Source organism: Medicago truncatula, chromosome 5, assembly GCF_003473485.1.
Source record: "Medicago truncatula cultivar Jemalong A17 chromosome 5, MtrunA17r5.0-ANR, whole genome shotgun sequence".
Classification (NCBI taxonomy): Eukaryota; Viridiplantae; Streptophyta; class Magnoliopsida; order Fabales; family Fabaceae; genus Medicago; species Medicago truncatula.
The window spans coordinates 43,756,702-43,783,657 of NC_053046.1; the positions used below are offsets into that span (position 1 = coordinate 43,756,702).

The 26,956-nt window shown below is 33.6% G+C and overlaps 4 protein-coding genes across 5 annotated transcripts; 2 read left to right on the forward strand and 2 right to left on the reverse strand.

The window, feature by feature from the left end:
- Positions 1 to 254: 254 nt before the first annotated feature.
- On the reverse strand, positions 255 to 2,303 carry LOC11425291 (F-box/kelch-repeat protein At3g06240). Of its 2 annotated transcripts, none has more exons than XM_003617895.4 (2): positions 2,151 to 2,303; positions 255 to 1,679 (listed from the first exon to the last, which is right to left on the reverse strand). In XM_003617895.4, the coding sequence occupies exon 2, from the start codon at positions 1,611 to 1,613 to the stop codon at positions 384 to 386; it is 1,230 nt and encodes a 409-aa protein (XP_003617943.1). In that variant the 5' UTR covers positions 1,614 to 1,679; positions 2,151 to 2,303; the 3' UTR covers positions 255 to 383. The 2 variants fall into 2 exon arrangements, with proteins under 2 accessions (XP_003617943.1, XP_024639652.1); XM_024783884.2 differs by lacking the exon at positions 2,151 to 2,303 and having other exon boundaries at positions 255 to 1,246; positions 1,336 to 1,445.
- An 807-nt stretch (positions 2,304 to 3,110) lies between these two features.
- On the reverse strand, positions 3,111 to 6,108 carry LOC11419640 (uncharacterized). The gene is made up of 3 exons (XM_003617896.3): positions 5,951 to 6,108; positions 5,607 to 5,831; positions 3,111 to 3,616 (listed from the first exon to the last, which is right to left on the reverse strand). The coding sequence occupies exons 2-3, from the start codon at positions 5,772 to 5,774 to the stop codon at positions 3,392 to 3,394; spliced, it is 393 nt and encodes a 130-aa protein (XP_003617944.1). The 5' UTR covers positions 5,775 to 5,831; positions 5,951 to 6,108; the 3' UTR covers positions 3,111 to 3,391.
- A 2,357-nt stretch (positions 6,109 to 8,465) lies between these two features.
- LOC11433939 (uncharacterized) lies at positions 8,466 to 12,654 on the forward strand. Its single transcript, XM_003617897.4, has 4 exons — positions 8,466 to 8,603; positions 8,822 to 8,903; positions 10,458 to 10,650; positions 12,252 to 12,654. Exons 2-4 carry the CDS (start codon positions 8,850 to 8,852, stop codon positions 12,380 to 12,382), a joined length of 378 nt encoding a protein of 125 aa, XP_003617945.1. The 5' UTR covers positions 8,466 to 8,603; positions 8,822 to 8,849; the 3' UTR covers positions 12,383 to 12,654.
- Positions 12,655 to 17,109: 4,455 nt separating this feature from the next.
- Positions 17,110 to 26,915, forward strand: LOC11434873 (nuclear pore complex protein NUP133). The gene is made up of 8 exons (XM_003617898.4): positions 17,110 to 17,480; positions 17,565 to 17,689; positions 19,269 to 21,068; positions 22,303 to 23,021; positions 23,104 to 23,256; positions 23,931 to 24,258; positions 24,872 to 24,942; positions 26,029 to 26,915. The coding sequence occupies exons 1-8, from the start codon at positions 17,302 to 17,304 to the stop codon at positions 26,578 to 26,580; spliced, it is 3,927 nt and encodes a 1,308-aa protein (XP_003617946.1). The 5' UTR covers positions 17,110 to 17,301; the 3' UTR covers positions 26,581 to 26,915.
- The last annotated feature ends 41 nt before the right edge of the window (positions 26,916 to 26,956 follow it).

The following is a 26,956-nucleotide window of genomic DNA, read 5'->3' on the forward strand; positions in this document are numbered from 1 at the left end:
TGAAGATCAATAACAAGTCAATATTTGTTCACAAGTTTGGTTTTGGAAGGCCATAATTACCTAAACCTGCAGGCTAATGTTTTAAAGATGTGTTATGTCCTGAAAGAAAATATTTGAACCTATTTGAAACTGAAATGTTCCAAACTTATCATTCTTGTGGAATAACTGGGCAGATTATATACCAATACCTAAAGCTAACAAATAACAATGAGAGAAAACAATGTGAAGGCACCAAAACAATCAGAAAGAACAAATTTAACACAACCAAACATATAGCAATTGTGGCATGTGTAATTCACAAGCCAATTTGTGTACAAGGTAAAATCTCGAAAGTAACAACCATACATCTCTTTCTTAATTGAAAACAAGAAGAAAAATAAAAATTAATAGCTTATTCTTTCGATCGGAAGAAGACTCTTGGTATAAGTTACAATCTGACCTCTCCAATTATATCGATTTCCTTTGAAACCAAGCTCCTCAATTGTGTTGGTATTTAAATCAATCCAAGCTAGTTCATCGTCTTTTTTTCTTAAGAATATTTCTCCCTTCTTTCCCACTCCAATAGGAATATGAACGCAAGGCAGTGGTCCAACAATGAAAAGTTTGATCCATGATTCCTTGACACCTAGTTCACCCAAAACTGATATGTTAAAAGTAGTTATCTTCTCGTGATATGTGATCAAAGCAATCGATCCATTTAACACCATCAATTTTGCCCAGTTCGCTCCAATGAATGAGGGAATGAGTGTGTTAGTGAACACCATATTCCTCAAGTTAAATGATATCAAACATGCTCCAACATAATTATTTTCACTATCTAAATGCAACCAATGACACACTCCATCAGTATTCACTCCATTAGTCACAAAACCATTACAATACTGACGGCAACGAGGCATATCAGCATCAAGTTTATTCCAAGAGTTGCTTCTTAGGCTATAAATCTCCCAAAATGGGTTTAAAGATTTATCTTGCAACAACGATAAATCTCTATCAGATGGCATGCCAATAAGGAGATCACTACTGTCTGGAAAGCAATAATCAATACATGTATGACGAATCAACTTATAGTCATCTCTAACACAGTCGTAACCAAATCCATGTAGAATAGGATTAGCACGAAACTCAATTGCAGCCTTAAAATTAAGCTCAGCAGGCGGGGAAAACGACTCAAAAGGGCTTGGAGGAATGGCATTGAATTCCTTGGTAGTTGGATTCCACAATACAACTTTGTTTCCTGTGCCTTCTGTGAAACAAAGTACGCCATTAACACTACTGAAATCCAAAAATGTTAAATTTGTGTATTGACGTGAAACTATATTTGGCCGGTCTAACCTGACCATATTCTCAAACCTCTCGCCAAAAAGAGAATACAGCCGCTTGCCACCATGGATATATATGAGGAAAGATGCCTCGTCGTCATAAGAGGGACATTTAGATAAGAAATTTTTGCGATACACGGTTATGAAATGAGGATTGTCAAATAAAAGAGACCATGATTTACGTAAGCATTCAAATCTTCTCAACGATTTGAGAGGGAGTTTTGACAGAATGGCAAACGCAATATCGTCATGTATATTGTCGCTGACTTTGACAGCCATAGATTTCTCCATATTGACTTGCAATGGTAACCACTAATGATATTTTCAGAGGTGCACTGAAGCAAAACCCCACGAAAGCTGCCAAAGCACAAAGGAAAAAGGTGATTTTTATAAAAATGAGCAACGAAAGCAATGGTTTCAAACTGTGGTTCGCATCCGTGGCTGCAATATTAGTGATGTGGTAGCCTCCACAGCGGAATCGCATCGCACTGCAATTGTGGTCTGATCTTAAATCACATGTACTACCGTTTCAGACGATTTCGACCATGTTTGGTCGAAACTTCTCGCCAACAATTAAAAACCATGGAAATCATAACTTTGAAACAAAATAAACATTCAATCATCTACTTCTTGCCAACAATAACCCTAAAACTAAAAATATCATGAATTTAATCATCATCAAAATTCAAACAAGTATATAAACGTTTTCACATCTAATAATAATACAAATTTTCATATTCGACCAGCATCAGTAATACAAAGTTTAGAGCATTGGCATGGAAATATTTAACAATAATAAAGTTAGTATTATGACAAAGAAAAACCTACCTGCAACCTCAATAATCCAAAACCTGCAACCGCACCTTTCATTCCTCCCTATAATATAATCATGGGATGGGATAGACTTTCGGTATTTAATTTTGATCAAAATCTTCTATTATAATTTGAATTATATCTTTCTAAGATTTGATTACTTTTAACGAGTGCATTTAACATGAACGTCTCAAAAATATCCAAAGATCGTCTCTTACCATTTTTAATTAAATAAATAAATTTTATGTTAATAAAAAAAATGAAGAACAATTATATTATCTTATTAAAATTTACTTAAAATAGTAAAATCCGCCTTCGGACCGAATTCATATTAGACAGTGTATTTTAGAATATGATACTTTGAAACCTCTTCAAATTTTTGTTACAAGTACGTGGTCTTAATAGAATAGTGTTTTTATTCCTTGACTAAGCGAAACAATTGAGTTTAAATGATTAATGAAATTTAAGTGAAAGACGAAACATTTAATAAATGATGAGTTCAAAGTTTGGCAAAAACAATCATAAACTCCCTACCGAACTCTATATCACCATACTCCTCATAACTGAGGGCTAAGACCAATAAAAATGTGCTCTCCAGAGTTTAAGTACATTGCTTGCTCAAAGACTCACACATTCACCTTCTATTTGCTCTTAACTACTTGTTCCACCTTTCTTTAAAAGATGTATCTCTATCATATGAACTCAAAACTATAATAAACTATGCATTGAGAATTCCCAAGCATCCTATGTTTCTTCAAGCTAGACTTTGCTACTACAGATAAAAATTTGTAGTGATCCCATAAAAGCTTTGCAAGAAATATTTGAGGTTGGTTATAAATGGTATGCACTATGAAGTATGAATACACTCTCTGTTGACAGAAATCCCTCTTGGTGATTTTTCTTATTTGTAGCTTCTCTAAATGGCCAAATTAATTTCTAAAATAGCAAACGATGCATGATAAATAACAAATGATATGCCACTAACTAATGCTAACAATGAGATAAAACAATTGCCAAGGCATCAATACATAGTGCTAACAGTAATCAACCAGTTTACACTAATGAATAAAATAGGAACAGAAGCAACACAATCAGGAAGAGCAAATTTAACACAACCAACCACATATGGTCCAATATTCAGATTTTTCATTAGTGACACTAAAATCATACTATAGTCTTCCATTATTCTTCCCATTGCATAAAACAGCTGGCCCATCCTTCTGAGTCTTGGCTTATGGCTATTGATGATAAAAGCTTCAAGATCGTGCTAGCCTTTTCTTAGAAGGAATGCTTTTCGTTGTTGTTGTTGTTGTCGTCGTTGTAGTTTGAGTGGTACCTGGTTTGGTAAACCAAGTGGTATAGAGAAACTGTTTATGAGCTCCAACATGGTTGCAAACAAGACGAAGCTTCTGTCTCTCTCGCATCCATCTCAAAACTACTTTCATGTGATTCTTGCTTGTTAAATCTTTCAATCCAACTTCCTGGAAAACATTGAAGGCGGTGATAACTCTATCAGTCAATAAAATTTCAACAGATGCACAAATTGGTAACATTCATAAGGATTCCGTCACAAGTAAACCAGAGCGTGCATGCATATGATATTTATTTTTTAAGAGAAGCATTTCAAATTTCTAAACGTTACTCCCAGTAGGTGGTTCTAATACATAGTAAATTGTTATGATAGTGATATTCAATGTTCGACTCATGATAAGATTTACATCCACCCTTCAAAGGAGTGACAATTTTCAATGAATTCAGAAATACGAGAAACAAGAAACATCAACTATCCATTCTTCAACAAAGTCACTTTCCCTCCACTGTACAAAGAAAGTATCATGAAGAATAAAATAATTCAAATCCAGGAGAAATGAGCAAATATAGCTGAGTGCGGTAAAAATGTCTCGTGAGTGAGATTATTATTATTCCTTGAAACCCTGGGGTACAGGGTAATACTTGTTCTCAAGTTTCTACAAAAAAATTGCAATCTTGTCTAAAATAGTGAACAAATTGTTGGAATGTGGGCATTTTTTGTCGAACATCCTACACACCAATCTTTTCCTCGGCATAAAATGCAGAAAGATTTAGTTTTTCCTACTAACACGGTGACGGTAGATATGTCTTATGTGCACTCTTCTTAATTAGATCGCAGAAAGTTGCAATTTTTCAAATTCTACTTCACTATATTACTATATCGCCGTTATAACTGCTATTTCACAACACTTTGTACTAAACAATGTATCAAGGAAAAATAGTTATTTATACTGATTCTACTATGCTACAGCGCAGCTATTTGACAACACTGCATATGAATCTCAACACTGCATATTTGACAACAATGCATACTAATTACTACAAACAAAATTTAACTAAAATAATGGGATCAAAGTAGAGTTCTAAAATTAGATTGGAAAATGAAGAAACATCATGGCCCTGTTTGGATTGACTTATTTGAGTTTATGCACTAACATAAGTTTCGTGAGACTGTTTGACAGAACTAACAAAAACAGTGTATGACTTATCAAAACAGATTATAGCTTATACGAAAACAATTAGACTTTATTTTATCTTTTGCTATAGAAATAGCTTTTTCATAAGCGCTTATCATGATAAGCACACTTGTGATGTGATATAAGCTTTAAACTCTGTTACGCTACAATACAATATTGCCACTATAACCACTATTTCATAACACTTTGCATTAAACACCGTGTTAGGGAACAATACTAATTTTACTGAGCCACTATTGTAGCTGTTTGACAACACTACATATGTATTTCAAAATAAAAAAACAAATTTACTGCTTCAATTACTACAAAGTACAAACAAAATTGACATACAATAATGGGATCAAAGTAAAGTTTTAAAATCATATTAAAAAATGAAGAAACACCATGGGCCTGTTTGAGAGAACTTATGAAAACAGCTAATAATGTCATTGTGCATAAGTTGTTCTTTAGGCTTATTTTCATAAATTCTCCAATATAGCTTATACGAAAACAATTTAACTTTGGGTCTGTTTGGATGATTTATTTGAGTGTATCTACTAGCATAAGTTTTGTGAGACTATTTGAGAGAACTTACGAGAGAGAACTTATGAAAACAGCTTATAACTTAAAAAACAATTTAACTTTATTTTGTGTTTTAAAGAATAGCTTATAGCACAATGCTTATCACGATATGTGCTTATGTATAAGCTATTTCATAAAAGATTACATAAAGTGAAATTGTTTTCGTCTAAGCTATAAGCTGTCTTCATAAGGTAGCTTGGAGAACTTATAAAAATAAGCTGAAAACAGGTTCCAAACAGTCTCACTAAATTTATGGCAGTAGATAAGCTAAATAAGCCAATTCCATGTGTGTGCATATTTTTCATACACCAAAACACAATGCAGCAACAATTTGATTAAATAAACATCATATAAGGATTAATACATAAATATGAAAGATTTTACAGAGTTAATAATTAATTACCTTGACACGTTCCCAGGTATTAGAAACAGTGATGGGACCATGTTCCTTAACAATATCAAAGAGAGCTCTTGTTATTGTTTGTCTCTGTTCCGGCGGCGTTGTCAGCGTTACCGCTCCCAACTTCGGCTTCAGTTTCTTTGCTGCATTTCTAATCGCCGTTCCAAACATTTTTCTACTCAAACCCTAATTTCTCACTACTCTAATTTTTTTCAATTATATTGTATTCTGCAAACATTAACATTACATTACAACAATTTAATTAATACGCATAGCAGTGATGAATGAATCAAGAAATTTCATTTCATAGTAATAATTAGGATTTGAAAGATTATAAATGACATTACCTAAGTTAAGCTCTGAATTGTGTTCGTCTTCTTCACTTCATTTGTTGTTCACTGACAGAGTAGAGTAGAGAAAGGAAAATGGGTTTAGGGTGGACTACTGAATGGGCTGGGCTGATTGGCCCATGAAATTTCTAAGTATAATGTTGTTATTAGAAATGGAATTGCTATTTGCTATCGGTAGTGAAATTATATCTACATTTGATTGTCAACATATATGAAAAACAAAAAAAGTAGCGAACATATATCAAGAAAAAAAATAGAAGACATGGTGCAATGATGCACATGTTTGATGTCAATTTTGGAGGTTAAAAAGTGATTCAGAGGTTGTAGAATTGATTTTATTTGACTGATTCGAGGGAGAATTGATTATGCTCTTAAAATTTGTTGTACTTAAAAGCTAGAATTTGAAGCATTTGGATTTCAACAGTTGATTTTAGTCTTAAGTTTATTATTAAATCAAGTTTTATATAAATACGTCCAACACATAGATCACTTTACAAAATTTAAGTCATTTTTATCCAATATCAATTTTATATAGCATATGTCTGTTTTCGCAGTTAGGAAGTACTAGAGGCACAACTTAGGAGAAGTCAGTATTTTTAGCTTCATGTTTACACCGTCAAAAGGGATTGAAACACACGTTTGATATTGCAAAACGTACAACCAAACACATCAATAATCAATTCATTCGAAATCAATTATCATCACCAAATAAACAATTTTTTTTGAATAATCCAAATAAACAAATATACACTAGAGTTAATGGTCCTTTTTTTTTTTTTTTGTAGTTAGAGTTAATGGTCTACTTGAGAAGAGAAGAGATACAAATATATATATATATATATTGGTTTTAGGTTTTTTCTTTCTTTCGACACTTTATTAAATTCCAAACTTTTTTCCTCACTTTAATAGGGTGTTCAATTTGGTCCCTTTACCGTAAAATGTTAAGTTAGAACCTCATTTTGTACATTAAATTTATGAAGTTGGTCCTTATGTCCTATATTTGTTAGCCACATGGACCAAATGTCGGTCCCTAATAATAATATTACATATTGAGTGTGTACTTTGGTCCATTAAATGACATGATTTTGATTACGCTTTCTCTGTTTATATCTTTGACTCTTTATGGTCACCTTGATCATACTTTTCTTTTTTGAAGGAGGACACCTTGATCATACTATCTCTTTTAATTGCATAATTGACTCCTCTAATATATTTTCAATAAACATGCAACTAACTTATCCAAACCTACGAATATAATTTTTCAATCAAATAATAAATAATATTACGTAAAGGTTTTTTTTTTCTCTTTTTGCAAAATGTAAAAGTTAAACAATGATGAAAAATTATTTGCGAAATGAAGAAAGAGTTATCTGAAGTGGATTTAAGAGGTGGCCATCTCAATACATAGGCCCTAAGGTCAAATTATTATATTTTAATGTAAAGTTTTATTGGTCAAACGCTTTAGAATTTAAAATAATTTATTAGAAAAACAATTTAAATATTTCTTTTTCAATCGATAATAACGACCACATTTATTTTTGACAAAATAAAGTCAGCATTTTCTATCACCATTTTTTATTTTTGTAAATTTTCCGTCAATATTTTTTATCTCTAAAAGTGCTAAAATAAAATTTTATAGAGATTCAAAAATTCAATTTCTTTTGTAAAAATAAAAAGCAAAATTTTTGAATATTTATAAAAATTATTTATTTAATTAACAACGACATGATGATTAGCATAAACATGGTCGTAATATGCAAATCAACGTTTAAGTGAGATCAAAGAGTCAATGTGCAAAGATATATATTTACATCAAAATTTTAATATCACATGCAATATTATTTTGATTTTGTGTGTATTTTACAAAAGAGTAATGAATCATTTTGGATAACTTTTAAAACAACTCTTTATCGTATTTTTATCGTGCTCTTGTCCTCTCTCTATTATTTTATATCTAAAATTATGTTTTAAAATTTTAAAACAACTCTTTATCATACTTTTATCCTCTTCATTATTTTATATCTGAAAAAATATTTTAATTTTTTTTTTGTTACAAATGTGTGTATTTTGTTAAAAATATAAGTAGGAGAGGTAGAGACAAATATACAAACATCATATTATAATATATTCGTATATTTTTCTTTAGAACAAAGATTAGATAAATTAAACTATAAGGATTCATTAAGATTAGAATAGATCTTAAAACTCAAAGAACATCTATCAAAAAGTTAAACCACAATCTTACAAATGAATCAACTCATCGTATCGATCCAACAAATCTTAATCAAGATATAATATTTTTATTTTGATATTCAAATAATAAGACACTTATCTAGTCATCTTACTCCGGAACAATAGTGACTCACAATTAGGGGCATGCTTGTAAGTGAAGGGGGATGAATAAGCAAGTGTGTCATGTAGATGCAATGACTAATGAGTGGCGCGTATCATTATGACGCAATTAACGCGCGTGACATCATAATAAAATAAAACATGCAATTCTGAAAAAGTTTCTATCTCTAAACAACTCTCATCACTTTCCTCTCCCTGTCTCTTTTCTTTGTCTCTCTTCTTCTCTTTCATCTCAAATGTGGAATTTCTTCTTCTTATTTTTATAAATTTTCATTCTTTTTCTCACTATCACAAACTGGTAAGCATCATTTTTTATTCATTTTTATTATTTAATTTTGTTTTATTTTCTCAAAATTTGAGTATTTGAGATCTCACAGTATAAGTGAAAATTTGATGACCCTTCAGTTAATTTGATCACCCTTTGTGATTTTCTTAGCTGGGAAAATTTTCTTATGAATTTTCCCGAGAAAAAGGACTTTTTTTATGTTAGTGATTTTGTATTTGGTCTTTGTTCAGGTGAATTTGGAGAAGTTTGATTTGTGAAATGAACAAAGGACAGTCACCTGAGCCGCTTGATTTCTTCATCTGGACTGTTGAGGTTGATCATTTCATTCACTCTATTGATTTATAGTATCTGTTAGTTGTTATTTTTTGAAGAAGAAAAAAAATCATGATTTATAATCTCTTTTCATATGTTTTGTACTTCAATTATGTATCAGATCTTGTGTAAATAACTTTGAGTTGAATTTACTGTACGGTAAATTAGTAATCTGAGTGTGAGTTGTTGTATATCCAGTTGTCTATGACTCTGATTGTTTATTTTATCAATCAATCAATTGATATTTTTTTTTTTCAATATAATTTTGTTTTGTGTTGGAATTTGATATCTACCATGTTAACATCGGTCTTATTATGAATTCGGCAAAGTAGTTGTCTTGTATGTATTTATGTTTCATTTCCATGCTTCTGTAAATTCTGACAAATTTGAAGCAGTAAGTTTTGGTTCTTATAGTTCATACTTTCATAAGACACAAAACTTGGATTGGCTATTTGAACTTATCTACACGCATAGACACATGTGAGACTGTTTGAGTGAACGCGTGAAAACAACGATGATATGTTAAGCTCTCCTAGATAGCTTATAAAAACAGCTTATAGCCTATACGAAAACAGTTGAACTTTTTTTTTTTTAATCTTTTGTTATAGAAATAGCTTATACATAAGCGCTTATCATGATAAGCGCTCAGGCTATAAGCTGCAAATTAAGCTGTTTATCCAAACAGGCGCCTTGTCCGTTAAAAAGTTGAATTAGAATACAATATTTTCAATGGTGGACTTGGTGTATGATGTAGAAGTCACTCTCCATTTAGGGAAATAGTTTGCTAATCAAGCTTATGCATGCACTATTGGGCTTGCCCCTAAATCTCGTCACCGCCTTTATTAAACTATAGTTTTTGTTTGTGATCGCAAGTTATCTGGTTTTATCCCAATTAATGGCGGACAACTTTCTTCAGTTTGACTCTCAAAGTTTAAATTATCATTTTAAACTGACGTTGACATTATTTTCTCTATCAAAATAATAATTAAATAGTCTGTTTATTCCCGCAATGTATGGCCATACCTTTCTCTGCAGCACATGCAAGGTGTAAATCTTCATCTTGACGAATTTCCATTCCCCCAGTAAAGCTAAGAATATGCATCTTTCTGAGATATTTGCAATTATGTCTTGGTAATACACAATGTGAAACTATAAGCCTATTTATTATCTGTCTTTGTTTATGCCCTTAGTCTTCGTTTTTTTCGGTGATATGGAAAGCTTATGATTTATCCTTGTCACCGCTCAGTTAAGTAGGTTACTAGAGCCATATCAAACTGGAATCTAAATGTACATATATAGATAGATTCTATGTATTAATTAATATGGATAAAAAGTTGTCATCTTGTTATTCTTCTTTGGTGCTGCATTATGTCTGCCAAGATATCAAGGTAGCAGTATGATTCTGCGTATGTATTTTTAAATGTTCAAGCACCTGCTTACCCAGGACTGTTGCATAGGTCTAGATTCTACCCTTTAGTTGATGCTCTATGCACAATGATTGATATAACATTGTAATCTTGACTGATATGCACCATTTTTTGTTTGTTTTATCAGGATGTTGGCTTGTGGTTAGAGACTATAAATCTTGGTAGCTATCGGCAAATTTTTAAGGAAAACGGTGTTAATGGAGAATACTTGGAAGGGATGTCTATGTTCACGACTGAACAGATCCTTCGATTCATAAGACGCTGTCACATGAAGTGGGGAGACTTCATCACCTTGTGCAAGGAATTGAGACGGATTAAAGGTTTCCCTCTCTCTTGCTTGAACAGTAAAAAAAAAAAAAAAAAAAAACATGTCATTAAACTCTCATTTGATTTTTTTCAATCTATTTTGCGCTCCTCACCTAATTAGGTAGGGCTTTGACATAATTGTTGTGATAATCTGTTTCATTTCATGCCATTTATGAAGCCTATAATAGATACTCGAAAATGGCCAAGGTTTCGGTTTTGTGCCATAAACGATATCGATATGGATGTGGGATATTAGTTGCATAATCAATTTGATGACGGTAGGGACCACATTGAATTGGAAGTATTGTCTCTTAGTTAATTTGACTTGGAAGCCAAACCATTTTGGATGATGAGAGTGATGGGTGAAAACGATACAATTAAATTGAATATTAAACAATTGAACGCAGTCGAGACTTGTTTTAAATATAACTATTATTTTATTTTTTGTTGCGACACTTCAACATTGGATGGGAAAAGGATATACATGACATATTTACAAGGAAAAGAACATTTGTGTGTATGTAGTTATTTATATATTACTCCCTCCGTCCCGAATTAGCTGAGCCATTTTTTCATTTCACACATATTAAGACAAATGTATAAATGAATGAGAGAGAAAAATGGTTTTAAGTGCTCTTGGTAAGTATTGGTGTATTCTCCACTATCATAAATGCAAAGTGGAATATATTGAATTGGAAGTTGTGAAAGTAGTATTAATTAAAGTTATAAAGGGAAAAAAGTAATTAATATTGTATTGAAAAGTGAAATGGCTCGGTTATTTTGGGACACTTTTCTTTTACAAATGGCTCAGTTATTGTGGGACGGAGGGAGTAATAAGAAATATCAGCATCTCTTTACAAATATTATGCATCTATGTAAAGTATGTATATTGTTTTAGAAATTTGTGTTGATGTATTTAGGCCATATTTTGTGTGTGGTTTGAAAAAATTATCATGTGCCCCTATCTGTTTTGCATCAAGTATTTGGGCTACATATCATTTGAGCAATCTAAGGCTACATGAATGTTCTAGATGAGAGATTGAAGTATATGTTTGTGCTATGTTTGAATGTCTAATGACAAACTGGATTAGAATAGTATAGAATGCAAATAACTAAATTACCATACATTGTTGTTTGGTTGTGTTATTTTATTTTATGATAGAACATGTTAAAGATTCTATTCCATTATTTGGAAGTGTATGATAGAACATAATGGCGTAATTTGATCCATGTAGCCGACCCGACTTAGTGGGATAAGGCTTGGTTGTTGTTGTTGTATGAAATATTTCAAAAGATCGAGATTGTTATTCTGCATCCGTTATTGGTACATCTGTCACTTTGATAGAGACAACCATCTACATGTTTTCTTCTTGTTAACACATTATAACTTAACTTACATTGTTAATCAATATAGAAAATTCTAAATGCTAATTACATGTTCTTGAAAACTCTACTTGTCCAAAATTCAATTGTCAAATCGTCATCTCCTTGAACATGTGACATGTTGAATGTGATCTGTATATGCTTGCTTTTTGTGTGCAAAAAGATTGATAGATACCATTGTGTTTTATTTACCTAACCCTAACTTCTTTTTGCCATTGTCCGCGTTATGTAGTGGCTTGTTTGAAAGGGGAGCAAAAAGTGCGGCGGCCGTGGTGGGCACCGGCATGTCTATCAACAGTGTTCTTAAAGGTTGCAAAATCCAACAGACAATCAAGAGTTGTATCCTTGAAGCTTGAACCATGATGATGAAGATACTACACAACTTCTGCATGTGTTTAAATATAGCAATTTTCTCTGCCTAGAAAACAGAATATAGGATAAAACTATTTTTAGCTTTTTCTTTTTTGATTTCAATTCCAAAGTGTGTTTGTTTATTCTCCTCTGGAGAAATCTTATGTAGAAGGTCCTTGTGCACTAAAATCTGGTGCTGTGTAATTATGTATTATCTCCTATATGAACATAAATACAATATATATGTCGTTTTCTTTGAGTTCAATTTAAATATCTGTTTTCTACATTGCACCAACACCTGCTATATTATGTATTCAACCATTAATTTATTTAGCTAAATGACTTGTTATTTCCTTACTATTAAAATGTGAAGCTACAACATTTTTATAAAATTAATCTCCATTGCATGAAAGTTGACTAATACATTGATGAAATCCCTATAAAAAGTGTCATGTTCACACATTTATTTATAATGTACAAATTAGCACCTATTGTGTGCACATGCAACCTTTGCTATCGGAAGACTCCCAAAGTTTTGTGTTTCGACTCTTCCAAAGATTCCAGAGTAGCATTACGGCAAGTAGTTGTTGATGATTTGATAACCTGTCCAGAAAATCGAATAAAAAAGTGGTAAAATTGTTAGCTTGGTGGAGAAGCTCCCGGGTCAAGTTACCCATACCAATACTCTCCCAACATTCCTTTGCCTTTGTGCATACAAATCCTTTGCCTTTGTGCATACAAAGAAAAGGTGTATGTGGGATTCGACAAAGGATTCACAAACAACGCAAGAGTCTTCACATGGGATGCCTCTAGTAGTGAGATTATTACGAGTGGGCAAACATTGGTGTGCTAGACGCCAAAGAAAGGACCGCTCCCTGTGAGGGATTTTGAGGCTCCAAATGTTCATCCAAGGAATATCAGCTTGTATAGGAGTAGATGAGTGAAGAAGGTCAATACAAATACGATATGCGGATTTAACTGTATAATTTCCATCAGGTGTTGCTTTCCATATTCTTGTGTCAACCATTGCACGGTTGAAAAGGGGAATGGTAGTCACTGCAGCAGCATCATGATGGTTAAGGACAGAGTATACCATCGTGTGGTTCCATGAGAGACAATCTGAATTCATCAATTGATTGACTGTGAGGTCTTCAAAAAATAGGGGTGGCGGAGTTGAAGGTTTGTGTGAAGGAATGCTACGTATCCAAGGCATAGACCATACATTTATGTTTGAACCATCTCCAATCTTCCATCTATGACCCAAGGTAAGTAAAGATTGAGTGCTCCAAAGACTCCTCCATGTGTAGCTTGGATTATGGCCAAGAGGGGCATCCAAGAAATCCCTTCTAGGGAAGTATTTAGCTTCGAGGACACGAGTAAGTAAGGAGTTTGAGTCGGTGAGGAGTTTCCAACTTTGCTTACCGTGCATTGAGAGATTGAAAGCTTCCATGTCACGAAAGCCTAGACCACCACGACTTTTATGAAGAGTGAGCTTGTCCCATTTCATCCAATTGATGCCGCGACGACCGTTTTTTTTGGATCCCCGATAAAATGAATTCATGATTCTTTCTAGTTCCTCACATAATGAACTAGGAATGAGGAATGCCCCCATGCAGTAAGAAGGGATAACTTGAGCAACCGATTTAATTAGAACTTCTTTACCGGCGCGAGAAAGAGAGCGTGTATTCCATGCTTGACATTTCTTCCAAATACGGTCTTTGAGGTAAGCAAATATCGCTTTTTTCTTGCGGCCTATCATAGAGGGGAGGCCTAGATATTTACCACTCCCAATAGTATCAGAGACGACTAGGATAATTTTGAGGGCATCAATTTCATCTTGCTTGGTATTTTGACTAAAAGCGATATCTGATTTTCTGTAATTTATTGCTTGACCTGAAGCTTGTTCATAGTTGGACAGAATCCCCTTTAGGAGTTGCGCTTCAACTGGGGTAGCTTTGCAAAAGATGAAGCTATTGTCGGCAAAAAGAAGATGGCTGATGGATGGTGCAGCGCGACAAATACGGTTTCCGTGAAGAGTGCCTCTTAATTCATGATTTTTAATGATTGCGGAAAGACCTTCTGCACAAATAATATAAAGGTAGGGCGAGAGAGGGCATCCCTGTCTTAGACCACGTTCCGGAGTAATAGGCCCAATACGGTTCGCATTAAAAATAACATGATATTCAATAGAAGTGATGCACATCATCATCCAATTTACCCATTTAGAACAAAATCCCATCTTGAAAAGAATTGCTTGTAAGTAAGACCAACTTACGCTATCGAAGACTTTGGATATATCAAGTTTCAAGGCAATCTCACCTTTGTTCCCTTAGTTTTGCAGCGCATGGTGTGAAGGATTTCAAATGCCGTTAGAGCATTGTCCATGATGGATCTTGAGTGGAAAAAGGCTGCCTGCTCTGGAGATATCCATTTATTGATCAACGGACGAAGACGGTTTGCAAGAACTTTTAAAATAATTTTGTAGAGGACATTGCAAAGTGAAATAGGGCGGAGGTCCTTCATGGTAGGGCGGAGGTCTTTTATTTAACATATGTAGAATTTGTTTTTAAAAACATGTAAAATATTATAGTAGTATTGATTTTCAAATAACATTTTATTGGTTGGTCCTATTGTGTAATTATAACCACTTAATAACTACATGGTGATGAATGCTTATGAGGACTTGAGAGGTTAGATCATCGTTGACACATTTGCTTGGATTGTAAAGAATGAATGTGTATTGCAGGGAACTTGCGAGTATACAATTTTTTTTTGTGCCCCAACACTAGTGCGTCAAATAACATATTCTATGAAATTAGATTTCCCTTACAAACTTGTAAAAGACGCGTGTGATGCAGTAATTACATAAGATAATAATTATAATGTTAATAATATGAACATGTCTATAAGTTCATGCCTTAATGGATAGCCTCTCCCTCTCCAACAAGCCCGCCCTAGTTTTCTCTCTCTAGGTTTTCTCTTACAGTTTCTCCATTGAGGGGTGGTTTTGGGTCAATTATTGACATGAAATCACCCCTTTTCATTTTTTTTTTCTTTCTATTTCAATCTAAATAAGTGATTTTCACATAGATTTAGGTTTTTTTGTTTTTTCTTTGTGATTTCATCATCTAAGTGTGGTGATTTGTTGTTCGTCGTCTTGTGCGACGTTGTTTGATTTTCTGTCTTCGTGCAGTGTTCATTTTATTCATATTTAAAGATCGATTATTCAATCAAAGATTTGGGCGTCAACGTTGCAGATCCGGAGGCCATGAATATTCCGGTCACTTTAATTTTATCATATATTTTTGCAGATATTATGCCGTTATATGCTATTAACTTGAATGCTGTGAGTTTGTTTATAGATTCATCCTTTACGTTTTTAGCGGTGTTGAATGATGTAATCTCTCGATTTGAATGAATGAATATAAAAAAAAAAGTTCATAACTTAATGTGTTAGTATGTTATTAATCAGGATATAACATGAATTGAGATCAACCATCTCTGATACCCACTTTTTATGACCGTCTTAAAAAAATTAGTTAATGTCTAAATGATTTTACCAACAGTTGTAGAGTGGCAATTAAAAGGTACTTAAGTTGAATTATATGTATATCTATTTCGTCTAAAAAAAATCATATATGGATTATGAGTAATCTAACAACTAGATACATGAACATAAAATTGGCAAAGATTTATATTAATCTACCCTTAATAATATATATTTGGCTATCCCAATTTTGATTTTAGGTGAAATAATTTTTTTTGACTTTTTTTCGAAGAAATCAATTTTTTCTAACTTTACTTACTTTTTAATTGAGATCTGAAGTATCTCTAAGAACTAGAGAATGAACATAAAATAAATCTACATATTTTTTGATTGACAACAAAAATATGACGATGACAAAAAACAATTTTTGTTCTGATTTGTGATGGTCAAGACACTTGGATTGTTTGGGTCTTGGTTAACTCTTGATTGACTTTGTATATCTGTAATTTTTTGAGGACCCCTTGGTACACCTTGTACTAGGGAGAGCCCTTAGCTTGTTAATATAAGTTCCATTTTTGATTGTTAAAAAAAAACGAACTTCTTCCAAAAAAAAAGACTATCACTATTGGGCTAAACTGATTTAACCACACTTTTTTTCATAACTCCTTAAAAAAAACAATTTTTTTCATAACTAAAAAAAAGTAATTAGTAAAACTTTTTCTTATGAGAAGTAATTAGTAAAAACTATACCCTTTTATAATTCGTTATTGTTGTTTTAAATGTATTTTATGAAGTACATTTTATGTACGTAATAGTTATTGTGAATTTTATATTTTTCTTATTTGTTAAATTTACTACTGTTAGTTTCAAAAAAATATTTATTTTCTTTATACGGCCATCTCATGATTTTTTTTAACACCTCATGAAAATATCATTAGCTTTGACGCATGTAATGGAAGATTATTGTTTCTTCATATCATACAATATATATGAAGGAATAGAAAAATACTTACTTGGGCACATATCCAACATATCAATTTTAGGCACACATATAATAATGAGAAAAAGTTGTAAGAGAAAATAATTGAACAATATTTATTTTTAAAGAATTAAGTAAAAATACATTTTTTTGTCAAAAAAAAAAAGTAAAAATACATTTTTGATGTGTGTGTTTATCTGGTGTGTTTAAATGCATGTGCCCAAGCAAGACTACCTGGAAGGAATAATAATCTCACATTACATGCAAGTGTAAAATGATTTTACACTGACAGTGCACAATCATTGAAAAGTGGAAAGCATCTTACTCCATCTATTCTCCTCATTTCATTTCCCTCTTGTGATTTAAATATTTTCATTCTTTCTTTCTTCCTCAACTATCTTAGTCAGAGTGTGACTGTAACTAAATCCAAAAACCCTTCCATAAACCCTAATTTTCGAATCAGTCATGTTTTCAACTGGACCGAAGAAGAAGAAGAACAATCCTCGCACTCCTCCCACACTATCCGATTCTCCGGTAACTCCTTCACCGCTCCGACGAACCTCATTCAACGACACCGCCATCCCTAACCGTCCTCCCACCGGCACTCCCGCTCCTTGGACACCTCGCTTATCTGTTCTCGCCAGGTACTTCACCGTCTCTGATTGATTCCGAGTTTGAATTCTGTTTCTCGAATTTTTGATTGATTTGACTGGTTTTTGTATGTGTAGGGTTCCACAAGTGAATAGAAATGGAAAAGAGGATGATAATGATCCGATTAAACCGGTTTTTGTTTCCGAGTTTCCGAAAGTTGTCTGTGATGAACAAGCTACTTCGTTGCAGAGACGAGTTTCATGTAAGAATTATTATTGCATTTTTCAATTTAGTGAATTAATTACGCCTTGTTTGGTTGGATAAATAGTTTAATTTGAAGTTTATAGCAAATGTATAAGCTAAAAGATAAAATAAAGTTAAATTGTTTACTAAGCTGGTTTTATTAGCTATCTTTGAGAACTTTATGAAAATAAGCTGAAAATAGTTAATGAACATGTCATAAACTACTGCATTCACCATTTTATTGGATTAATTAGGCGCTGTCTGGATTGACTTATCTGAGAGTATCTACTGACATACGTACGTTTTGTGATGCTGTTTTGGAGAACTTATGAGAACAGCTTATAACATTGTTCATAAACTGTTTTAGCTTAGTTTCACAAGTTCTTGAAGATAAAATTAATTTAAACTGTTTTCATATAAGTTAAATTGTTTTCATATAAATTATAATTGTTTTCATATAAGTTATCTTAGAGAACTTATGGAAATAAGTTGAAAATAATTTATGGACATTCATAAACTATTGCATTTCTCGATTTATGTAATTAATTAGTACATGTTTGGATTGACTTATTTGAGGGTATCTAATGATATAAGTTTTGTGAGGCTGTTTTGGAGAACTTAAGAAAATAGTTTATGACATTGTTAGTAAGCTGTATTCAGCTTATTTTCGTAAGTTCACCAAGATAGATTATGAAAACAGCTTATACTATAGCATATACAAAAATAATTTAAATTTATTTTATCTTGTTTTCAGTTTAACTTGCAGCTTATAGCATAAGCGTTTATCATAATAAGCGCTTATGTATAAGCTATTTCCATGATAAAAGATGAAATAAAGTTAAATTGTGTTCGTTTAAGGTATAAGCTGTTTTTGTAAGCTATATTGGAGAACTTATGAAAATAAGCTCAAAACAGTTTATGAACATGTTAGAAGCTATTGCATTTATTAATTTATTGAATTAATTAGGCCTTGTTTGGATGAAGAGTTTAATTTTCAGCTTATAGCATAGCATTAGCGATTATCATCACAATTTTGTATGTATAAGGTATTTCTATAACAAAAGATGAAATAAAGTTAAATTGTTTTCGTGTAAGGGATAAGCTGTTTTCATAATTTATCGTGGAGAACTTATGAATGTAAGCTGAAAACAGTTTATAAACATGTCAGAAACTATTGCATTTATCAATTTATTGAATAAATTAGCCCCTGTTTGAATTGACTTACTTGAGCGTGTCCACTGACATAAATTTTGCGAGGCTGTTTGGGAGAACTAATGAAAACAGTTTATAACATTGTTCATAAGTTGTTTTAAGTTTATATTTATATGTTTTCCAATATAGATTATGAAAACAGCTTATAACATATACATAAACAGTTTAACTATTTTATCCTTTGTTATAGAAATGGCTTATACATCAGCACCTATCATGTAAGCGCTTTGCTATAAGCTTCAAAGAAGCTGTTTATCCAAACAGGGCTCAATTAAACATGTGTAGTATTCATAATTTCGTTCTCCTTTAATGCCTTATAGTTTTGATGTGTGTGTGTGTGTGTGTGTTTGGTATTTATTTATTTATGATGCAATTTTGTGATGCAGTTGAAGACTGTGGCGGGTATGGTGGGATTGACAAGAGTACATCTCTTGCTTGGATCATTTGTGGAAGCAAGGTCTTTGTTTGGAGTTACTTATCGCCTGCGTCTTCTATGAATTGTGTTGTTCTCGAGATTCCTTTCAATGATGTTGCCAATTACGATACTGGTAGTTGGTTGGTTTCTGTGGTTAATTGTGATAGCTCCTCTTTTGGATCAAATAAGGCTGCGAAACATGTTGCGGTTGTTTTGTGCAATAGAAAGACTCGGGCAGTTATATACTGGCCGGACATCTATTCTCAATCGAGCAATGCTCCTGTCACTAGTCTTGCGTCTTCTGATGAGTTGGAGGCTGTTGGTGAGAAAACACCCTTCAAGAGGCAGACACGGCAAAGTAAGCAGGAAACTGATTTGACTGAATTGAACGCATTTAATTCTGTGATTGCTTCTGTAGTTCCCGGTTATAGCTTGGCATGTATTGCCCTTGCGTGTAGCTCAAGTGGTGAGCTTTGGCAATTTGAATGCAGTCCTACTGGCATTCGTCGAAGGAAAGTATACGAAATTATTTCTCATTTCCCTCTCAAAGGCGGTGATTTGGGTAAACTCGTGAGTAACAAAGGGTACCCAAGGTCTTTGACATGGCGTTTTCCATATCATTCTAGTAAGGAATCAAATCGACAGTTTTTGGTGTTGACAGACTGTGAGTTACAGTGTTTCAGAGTCGAGTTTAGTTCTGGTATGAATATTTCAAGGCTTTGGTCTCAGGAAATTGTTGGAACAGATGCTGAGCTCGGCATTAAGAAAGATCTGGCAGGTCAAAAGGGAATCTGGCCTCTTGATGTGCAGGTAGATGATCATGGTAAAGTGATCACCATTCTCGTTGCAACCTTTTGTAAGGACCGGATTAGCAGTTCAAGCTACATGCAGTATTCTCTTTTGACCATGCAATATAAATCAGGATTAGATGTAGAGAGTACAAATGAGAGGATTTTGGAGAAGAAAGTCCCTATTGAAGTTATAATCCCAAAAGCTAGAGTTGAAGATGAAGACTTTTTGTTTTCCATGAGGCTTCGAATAGGGGGGAAGCCATCAGGATCAACAGTCATAATATCTGGCGATGGAACAGCGACTGTCTCCCATTATCATAGAAACGCTACACGTCTCTATCAATTTGATTTACCATATGACGCTGGAAAAGTATTAGATGCTTCAGTTCTTCCTTCTGCAGACGATTATGAAGAAGGTGCGTGGGTTGTATTAACAGAGAAAGCAGGAATATGGGTAATACCAGAGAAGGCTGTCATACTTGGAGGGGTTGAACCACCTGAGCGGAGCTTGTCACGCAAAGGCAGCTCAAATGAAAGATCTGCACAAGAAGAGACAAGGAATCTTACTTTTACTGGTAATTTTGCTCCAAGAAGGGCTAGCTCTGAAGCATGGGGTTCTGGAGATAGACAAAGGGCCGCTTTGAGTGGGATTACACGTCGAACTGCACAAGATGAAGAATCAGAAGCTTTACTGAATCGTTTTTTCAATGAATTTTTGTCATCTGGGCAAGTTGACGGGTCACTTGAAAAGCTAGAAACTTCTGGTTCATTTGAAAGGGATGGAGAAACCAATGTTTTTGTGCGGATGAGCAAGTCAATCATTGACACCTTAGCTAAACATTGGACAACAACCAGAGGTGCAGAGATTTTGTCCATGGCCGTTGTTTCCACCCAACTCTTGGAAAAACAACAGAAGCATCAAAAGTTCCTTCACTTTCTTGCCTTATCCAAATGCCACGATGAGCTGTGTTCCAGGCAGAGTATGTAATTTGTGGTCTATTCTCCAAAATTTAATGTTTTGATTTAATCTTCAAACCACCCCTTTCGCAATACTACCATATCCAACTAACTTAATTGCTTGTGTTTTAAACTGGTTGTTCCATCATGTTTATAGTTTCGCATCATTAAAAAATAAAATAAAATAAATAATAATAATAATAATAATAATAATTATTATTATTATTATTCTTTCAAAAAAAATAAAATAATAATAATAATAATAATAATTATTATTATTATTATTATAATAATAGTAATTGGCTGATCACTTTATTACAGATTTTGCAAATGGCAAAACAATCATACTTCTTGGGAAATTTTCTTGTGAAGTATTCTGTAAATTACTGTAATGGGTGTTTCTTTTTTCTTTCTTTCACTGGTTGCTTATTTTTGTAAAGTAACTATACTGAATGGAAGCTTATTACCACCCTGTCTGCTCCTCTGCCTTCATAGTGTGATTAAAAGTATAGAGGATTAATTATCTTCCATTTGCCTCTCATTTGAGATTTTAAAATAGGCTTAATAGCAGTTTTGGCCCCCTATGTTTCAAGAAGTTGCGATTTTGACCCCCTAACTAAAATAATTCGATTTCGGCCCCCTATGTTTTGCCCCCTTTGCACTTTTGGCCCCCTATAGCAATTTTGACCAAGTCAATGCTGACGTGGTGCCACATGTGTAATTTTTTTTAATTATTAAAAAAATAAAAAAAATACTTTTTAATTTTTTTTAATTAAAAAATAAAAAATACTTTTTTTAAAAATTTAATTAAAAAAATATAAATAAAAAATAAAAAAAATTACACATGTGGCGCCATGTCAGCATTGACCTAGGGGGCCAAAAGTGCAAAGGGGGCCAAAATCAAATTATTTTAGTTAGGGGGCCAAAATCGCAACTTCTGTAAACATGGGGGGCCAAAACTGCTATTAAGCCTTTAAAATAGTATAAACTTAATTAGAGAGGAATGGAGTGAATAAATGAATAAAAGACTTGAAAGTTGTTGACAGGATGATTTTTGTTATTTAGTCTTTTGATTTTAGATAAGCATGTGGATATACATTCTGGTTGTCATTAGGTTGCGATTTTATGTGAGAATAATTTATGATTGAACAAACGATTTTGTTTTTTGAGCCTTTTTTATAGATTGAATGAATAAATTAAGGTTTTAAAATAAATAGTTAGACACACGTAACTAAATTATGTTTTTTCAATTGCTAGGACATGCCTTGCAAATTATTTTGGAGCATGGTGAAAAGTTATCTGCAATGATTCAGCTGAGGGAACTGCAAAATTTGATTAGCCAGAACCGCTCAACTGGTGTTGGATCCTCAAATTCTAATGTAGATATTCAGATGTCAGGTGCCCTTTGGGACATGATACAGTTAGTTGGTGAGAGAGCTCGCCGGAACACTGTCCTCCTGATGGACAGAGATAATGCTGAAGTGTTCTACAGTAAGGTTTCAGATCTTGAAAATTTCTTTTACTGTTCAGATGCAGAGTTGGAATATGTTATAAGACCAGAGCATCTGCTTGCAATCCAGATCCAGAGGGCGTGTGAACTCTCAAATGCATGTGTTTCCATAATTAGAACATGCTTTGACTATAAGAATGAGAACCATTTATGGTATCCACCTCCTGAAGGTTTAACACCTTGGTATTGTCAACCTGTTGTCCGGAAGGGAATATGGAGTGTTGGTTCTGTCTTGCTTCAGTTCTTAAATGATACATCAGGGCTTGATAAAACAGTAAAGTTAGAGTTGTATAATCATTTAGAAGCACTGACCGAAGTGCTACTTGAGGCATATTCTGGTGCTGTTACTGCTAAAATTGAGCGTGGAGAAGAACATAAAGGTCTATTAAATGAATATTGGGAGCGACGAGATGCACTACTTGAATCTCTTTATCACCAAGTTAAAGAATTTGAAGCTACCTATAAGGTTATTATTCAATTTTGCTTACCTTATCCTCGCAACCATCTTGTTGATTAAGAGTATAATCTTCAATTAATTACTTTTGCAGGATTCTATTGTAGTAGCTGAAGAGTTCAATGAAGAAGCCACTATGAAGATTACTTCGCATCTGCTATCAATCGCTAAACGACACGGATGCTACAAAGTTATGTGGACAATATGCTGTGATGTAAATGACTCAGAGTTACTGAGAAATGTTATGGTACGACTTACGAGTATGATTTCTCCTTTTGTACTGCTTTTGTTCACATATTCCAGATGTTTGCAGTGATGAATTTCTTAGCATAGCTACCCTTATCTATAGTATTTTATAGTATTTTAAGGGGGGAGATTTTACTGCAAATAAATATCTGCAGTTCTAAGACTGAAGTCCACAAGGAAAAAATATTAACAGTCCTATTCCATAGCTAGAGTTTATGGTTGTAACAGCCAATGCTCCTTAAATATTACTTTGACCCAACCACAAATCGCAAAGTATCATCGAATTCACTGAGTTGCGCCTCATAAATTACCTCCCTTCTTTCATTTAAACCTTCATGTTGGGAAGAGCTTTTGTATACCAAAAACTTTACACTGCATTCCCCACCACTGCACAATACAGAAAAGGCGCCTTATTACGCAGCTCCTAAAAAGAGTCATTTTAAGTTGTTTATACCACCTAAACTAGCAATTTTAAATAGAACCTAATCCTTCCACGAAACATTAGGCAGTGGAACGATGGTTTATGGTATCTATTTGGTGGTACTTGATCTTAAAGATTCTATATTTATTGTTGCCTGTTTTTAAGAAGTGTATTCTTGATAGTATTGATATACTACTCTCAGGTGTCTGCTTTCTTCAAATCCCCTTTATAATGTTGTTGCGGTTTGTGTGCAGCATGAGAGTTCGGGATCTACTGGTGGATTTAGTGACTATGTCTTCAAGAAACTTCATGAAAGCAAACAATTCTCTGAGTTGTTAAGGCTAGGGGAAGAATTTCCAGAAGAGCTGTCCTTTTTCGTGAAGGAGCATCCAGATCTTCTTTGGCTTCACGATTTGTTCCTTCATCATTTTTCCTCTGCTTCAGAAACACTTCATGCATTGGCTCTCACACAAAACAAGCAGTCTACTGCAGTGATAGAAGAGAACGAGCAGGTGGATATGAAGTTGAAACTGAAAGACAGAAAGAATCTTTTATATCTATCTAAGATTGCAGCCTTTGCAGGTATGGCTATTGTGTAGTTTTTCATGCCTTATGCAGATTGTTTCCTTTCCCTTCCATCTAGATATTTTCTTTCTGTAATAGATACTATCGTGAGATTATAGGTTTTTATTTTCCTTGTCAATTGAAGTTTATCTCCCTCTTTCTCGGAATAAAATACCTAGTTCGTATCAATAGCATGTGAGGTTTTAGGCTATCCGATAATATCAATTATTGCAGCCACGTAATGGCTGCAGCTTTGCTGTTTCACTTTTGCTTATGGTTGGGAATTGTTGGATCACAACCTCGAAGCTTGGGAATCTTTTATTTGCTTCTCCCATAAATATGTTCTGTGCTGTCGTTCTTTGTGCTTAAATCATGGCCTATGCCGCTTAATATTCATAGATACAGCAGAAATTGTCACATTCCTTAAGCATTGACTTAACTTACGCTTTATGTGTGATTTGTAAGCCACTACTTTATATCATGTTAACCTTTAGATCTAGTTTTTAAATCACCAAAAAAAGAAGGGTGTTTTATTTTCAGACCTTCATTTTCTAATATGTATGCAACATTTCAATAATAGATGCCTAATAAAGTGCATTTATGATAAATACTATTACATTCTCTTCAACAGCTGGCAAAGATGCCGGTACTCAGGTGAAGGTTGATCGCATTGAGGCTGATTTGAAGATTCTTAAATTGCAGGTATATTTGAGTATAATTGAAAATTTCAATTTCAATTTGAAGATTTTTTTTTTTCTTTTTCTTGATTGTGTTGATCATCATCCATTGAAACTGAAAATAGTAGACCTATATGAAGCCTGGACTTCATAAAGCCAAAGTTTAAAAGTGAACTTGCTATGTTTAGAGAATAAACACGAGCCTTGATGCTAAAATGCTTTTAGTTTTCAATTAAACTCTTCTTTACAAAGTCCTATAGGTGTAAGTAACCCCACCCAATTAGCTGGTAGGAAATGATTAGATTTAGAGTGTTAGGCTGTGATGTATATGAAGAGGAAAGCTATCCAGTCATTTGCAAAAGTAATGGGGCTGTCAGACATAGGTTTAAAAATAGTCGAAATTCTGCAATCTAAACAGTTATTATGTGGAATTCTTCCCTAAATTTTCTACGTGCTAGCAACACTCGCTCTATCATTTTCTTTCCAAGACTTCCTCTGTTACCGGATGAAATTCATGTAGGTCCTACCACTTTATGTGGGACCTATTTCTTAAATGGTGAGACTTATATGAATTAAGCGAATGAGTGTTGAAAAGAGTGATTGAGGGAGTGTTGCTAGCACTCCTTATTTTCTAACAATATGTCATGTTCTTATAAATTGGTATCAATTCTTAATACTACCTCCCTCCCTATATATAAGACTCTTGTGAATTTTTTTTGTCCCTTCTTATAAGACCCTTTTCAACTGACAAGATACATTAATTATCTTTTCACAATAATTCCCCTAATTAAATGAAGAGAATCATTTCTCTCTCTCTCTCTCTCTTAATAATTTAAGGATAATTTTTGAAAGAGAATGTACATTCTCAACAATTTTTATGTTTTGGCCAAAAGGGTCTTATATATAGGGACGGAGTCACGGAGGTAATACATGTTTTGCAAAGGAATTGTCTGCCATTAGGCAGTTGAAGTTGTGTGACTGTTTTATGTGCCGACTGTCATTTGAAATCCTTATCTGCTTTAGTTCATGAGAGTTTGCTGAACCATGCACTGATAGATAAGCCTTGTCACATCCTGTTCATATCTTTTTCACTAATACACTTGGCCTGCAGGAGGAAGTAATGAAACATTTCACTTCACTTGAAGATAAGGAACCTGTGGATGATCAGCTGCTTCATCCAGAAGACTTAATTAAATTGTGCTTGGAAGGTGAAGAGCCGGAGTTCTCGTTGTGGACCTTTGACGTGTTTGCATGGACCAGTTCCTCATTTCGCAAGAGCCACAGAAAACTTTTGGAGGATTGCTGGAAGAAGGCTGCCAGTCAGGATGATTGGAGTAAATTCCATGATTCATACTCGGTTGAAGGATGGAGTGACGAGGAAACCGTACAGAACCTGAAAAATACTGTACTTTTCCAGGCTTCAAGCAGGTGTTATGCACCCCAAAGTCAAACTTTTGAAGAAGGGTTTGACCAGGTATTGCCTTTGAGACAAGAAAACATGGAGACTTCAACTTTGGGGGATATGAGCTCTTCAGTTGAAACAATATTGATGCAGCACAAAGATTTTCCAGTTGCCGGCAAGTTGATGCTAATGGCAGTCATGTTGGGTAGTGAGCATAGTGGTGATAACAGAATTGAAGAAGGGCCTTCTCCTATGGAATAGTGTGGTTGAAGATAATTTCTAACCGTAATACAAGCTGGTGAAAGTTTGTGCTACATGTGAAATGCAAGTTTCGTGTTCATTCTTTTATTCTATGCATTGTATTCACACTTTAACCCTGTATCATATTTGGTAGTGGTTCTGGATAGAAGTTATGGTATACAGTACATCTATGCCAGTACCATAAGTAAAAAAAAAAAAGGTTAAATATCAAAAGCAATGTTTCTTGTATATCGTTTTAACACCATTACATACACAGTGTTGAAATGACCTAGCATGAATTCAAACAATAGCTTACTATTTGTGTTGAAATGAAACTTTTTCTATTATTAACCAAAGTAGTACTTTTTGTGTCACACAAATAACATTGATATTGTAA

Coding starts and splice junctions, on each gene's coding strand:
- LOC11419640 (XM_003617896.3), bottom strand. CDS start 5,774: ATGTTTGGAACGGCGATTAGAAATGCAGCAAAGAAACTGAAGCCGAAG. Junction 3,617..5,606: donor ATACCTGGGAACGTGTCAAG/GTAATTAATTAT, acceptor AATGTTTTCCAG/GAAGTTGGATTGAAAGATTT.
- LOC11425291 (XM_003617895.4), bottom strand. CDS start 1,613: ATGGAGAAATCTATGGCTGTCAAAGTCAGCGACAATATACATGACGAT.
- LOC11434873 (XM_003617898.4), top strand. CDS start 17,302: ATGTTTTCAACTGGACCGAAGAAGAAGAAGAACAATCCTCGCACTCCT. Junction 21,069..22,302: donor TGAGCTGTGTTCCAGGCAGA/GTATGTAATTTG, acceptor TTCAATTGCTAG/GACATGCCTTGCAAATTATT. Junction 23,022..23,103: donor AATTTGAAGCTACCTATAAG/GTTATTATTCAA, acceptor TTACTTTTGCAG/GATTCTATTGTAGTAGCTGA.
- LOC11433939 (XM_003617897.4), top strand. CDS start 8,850: ATGAACAAAGGACAGTCACCTGAGCCGCTTGATTTCTTCATCTGGACT. Junction 8,904..10,457: donor TCTTCATCTGGACTGTTGAG/GTTGATCATTTC, acceptor TTGTTTTATCAG/GATGTTGGCTTGTGGTTAGA. Junction 10,651..12,251: donor GGAATTGAGACGGATTAAAG/GTTTCCCTCTCT, acceptor CGCGTTATGTAG/TGGCTTGTTTGAAAGGGGAG.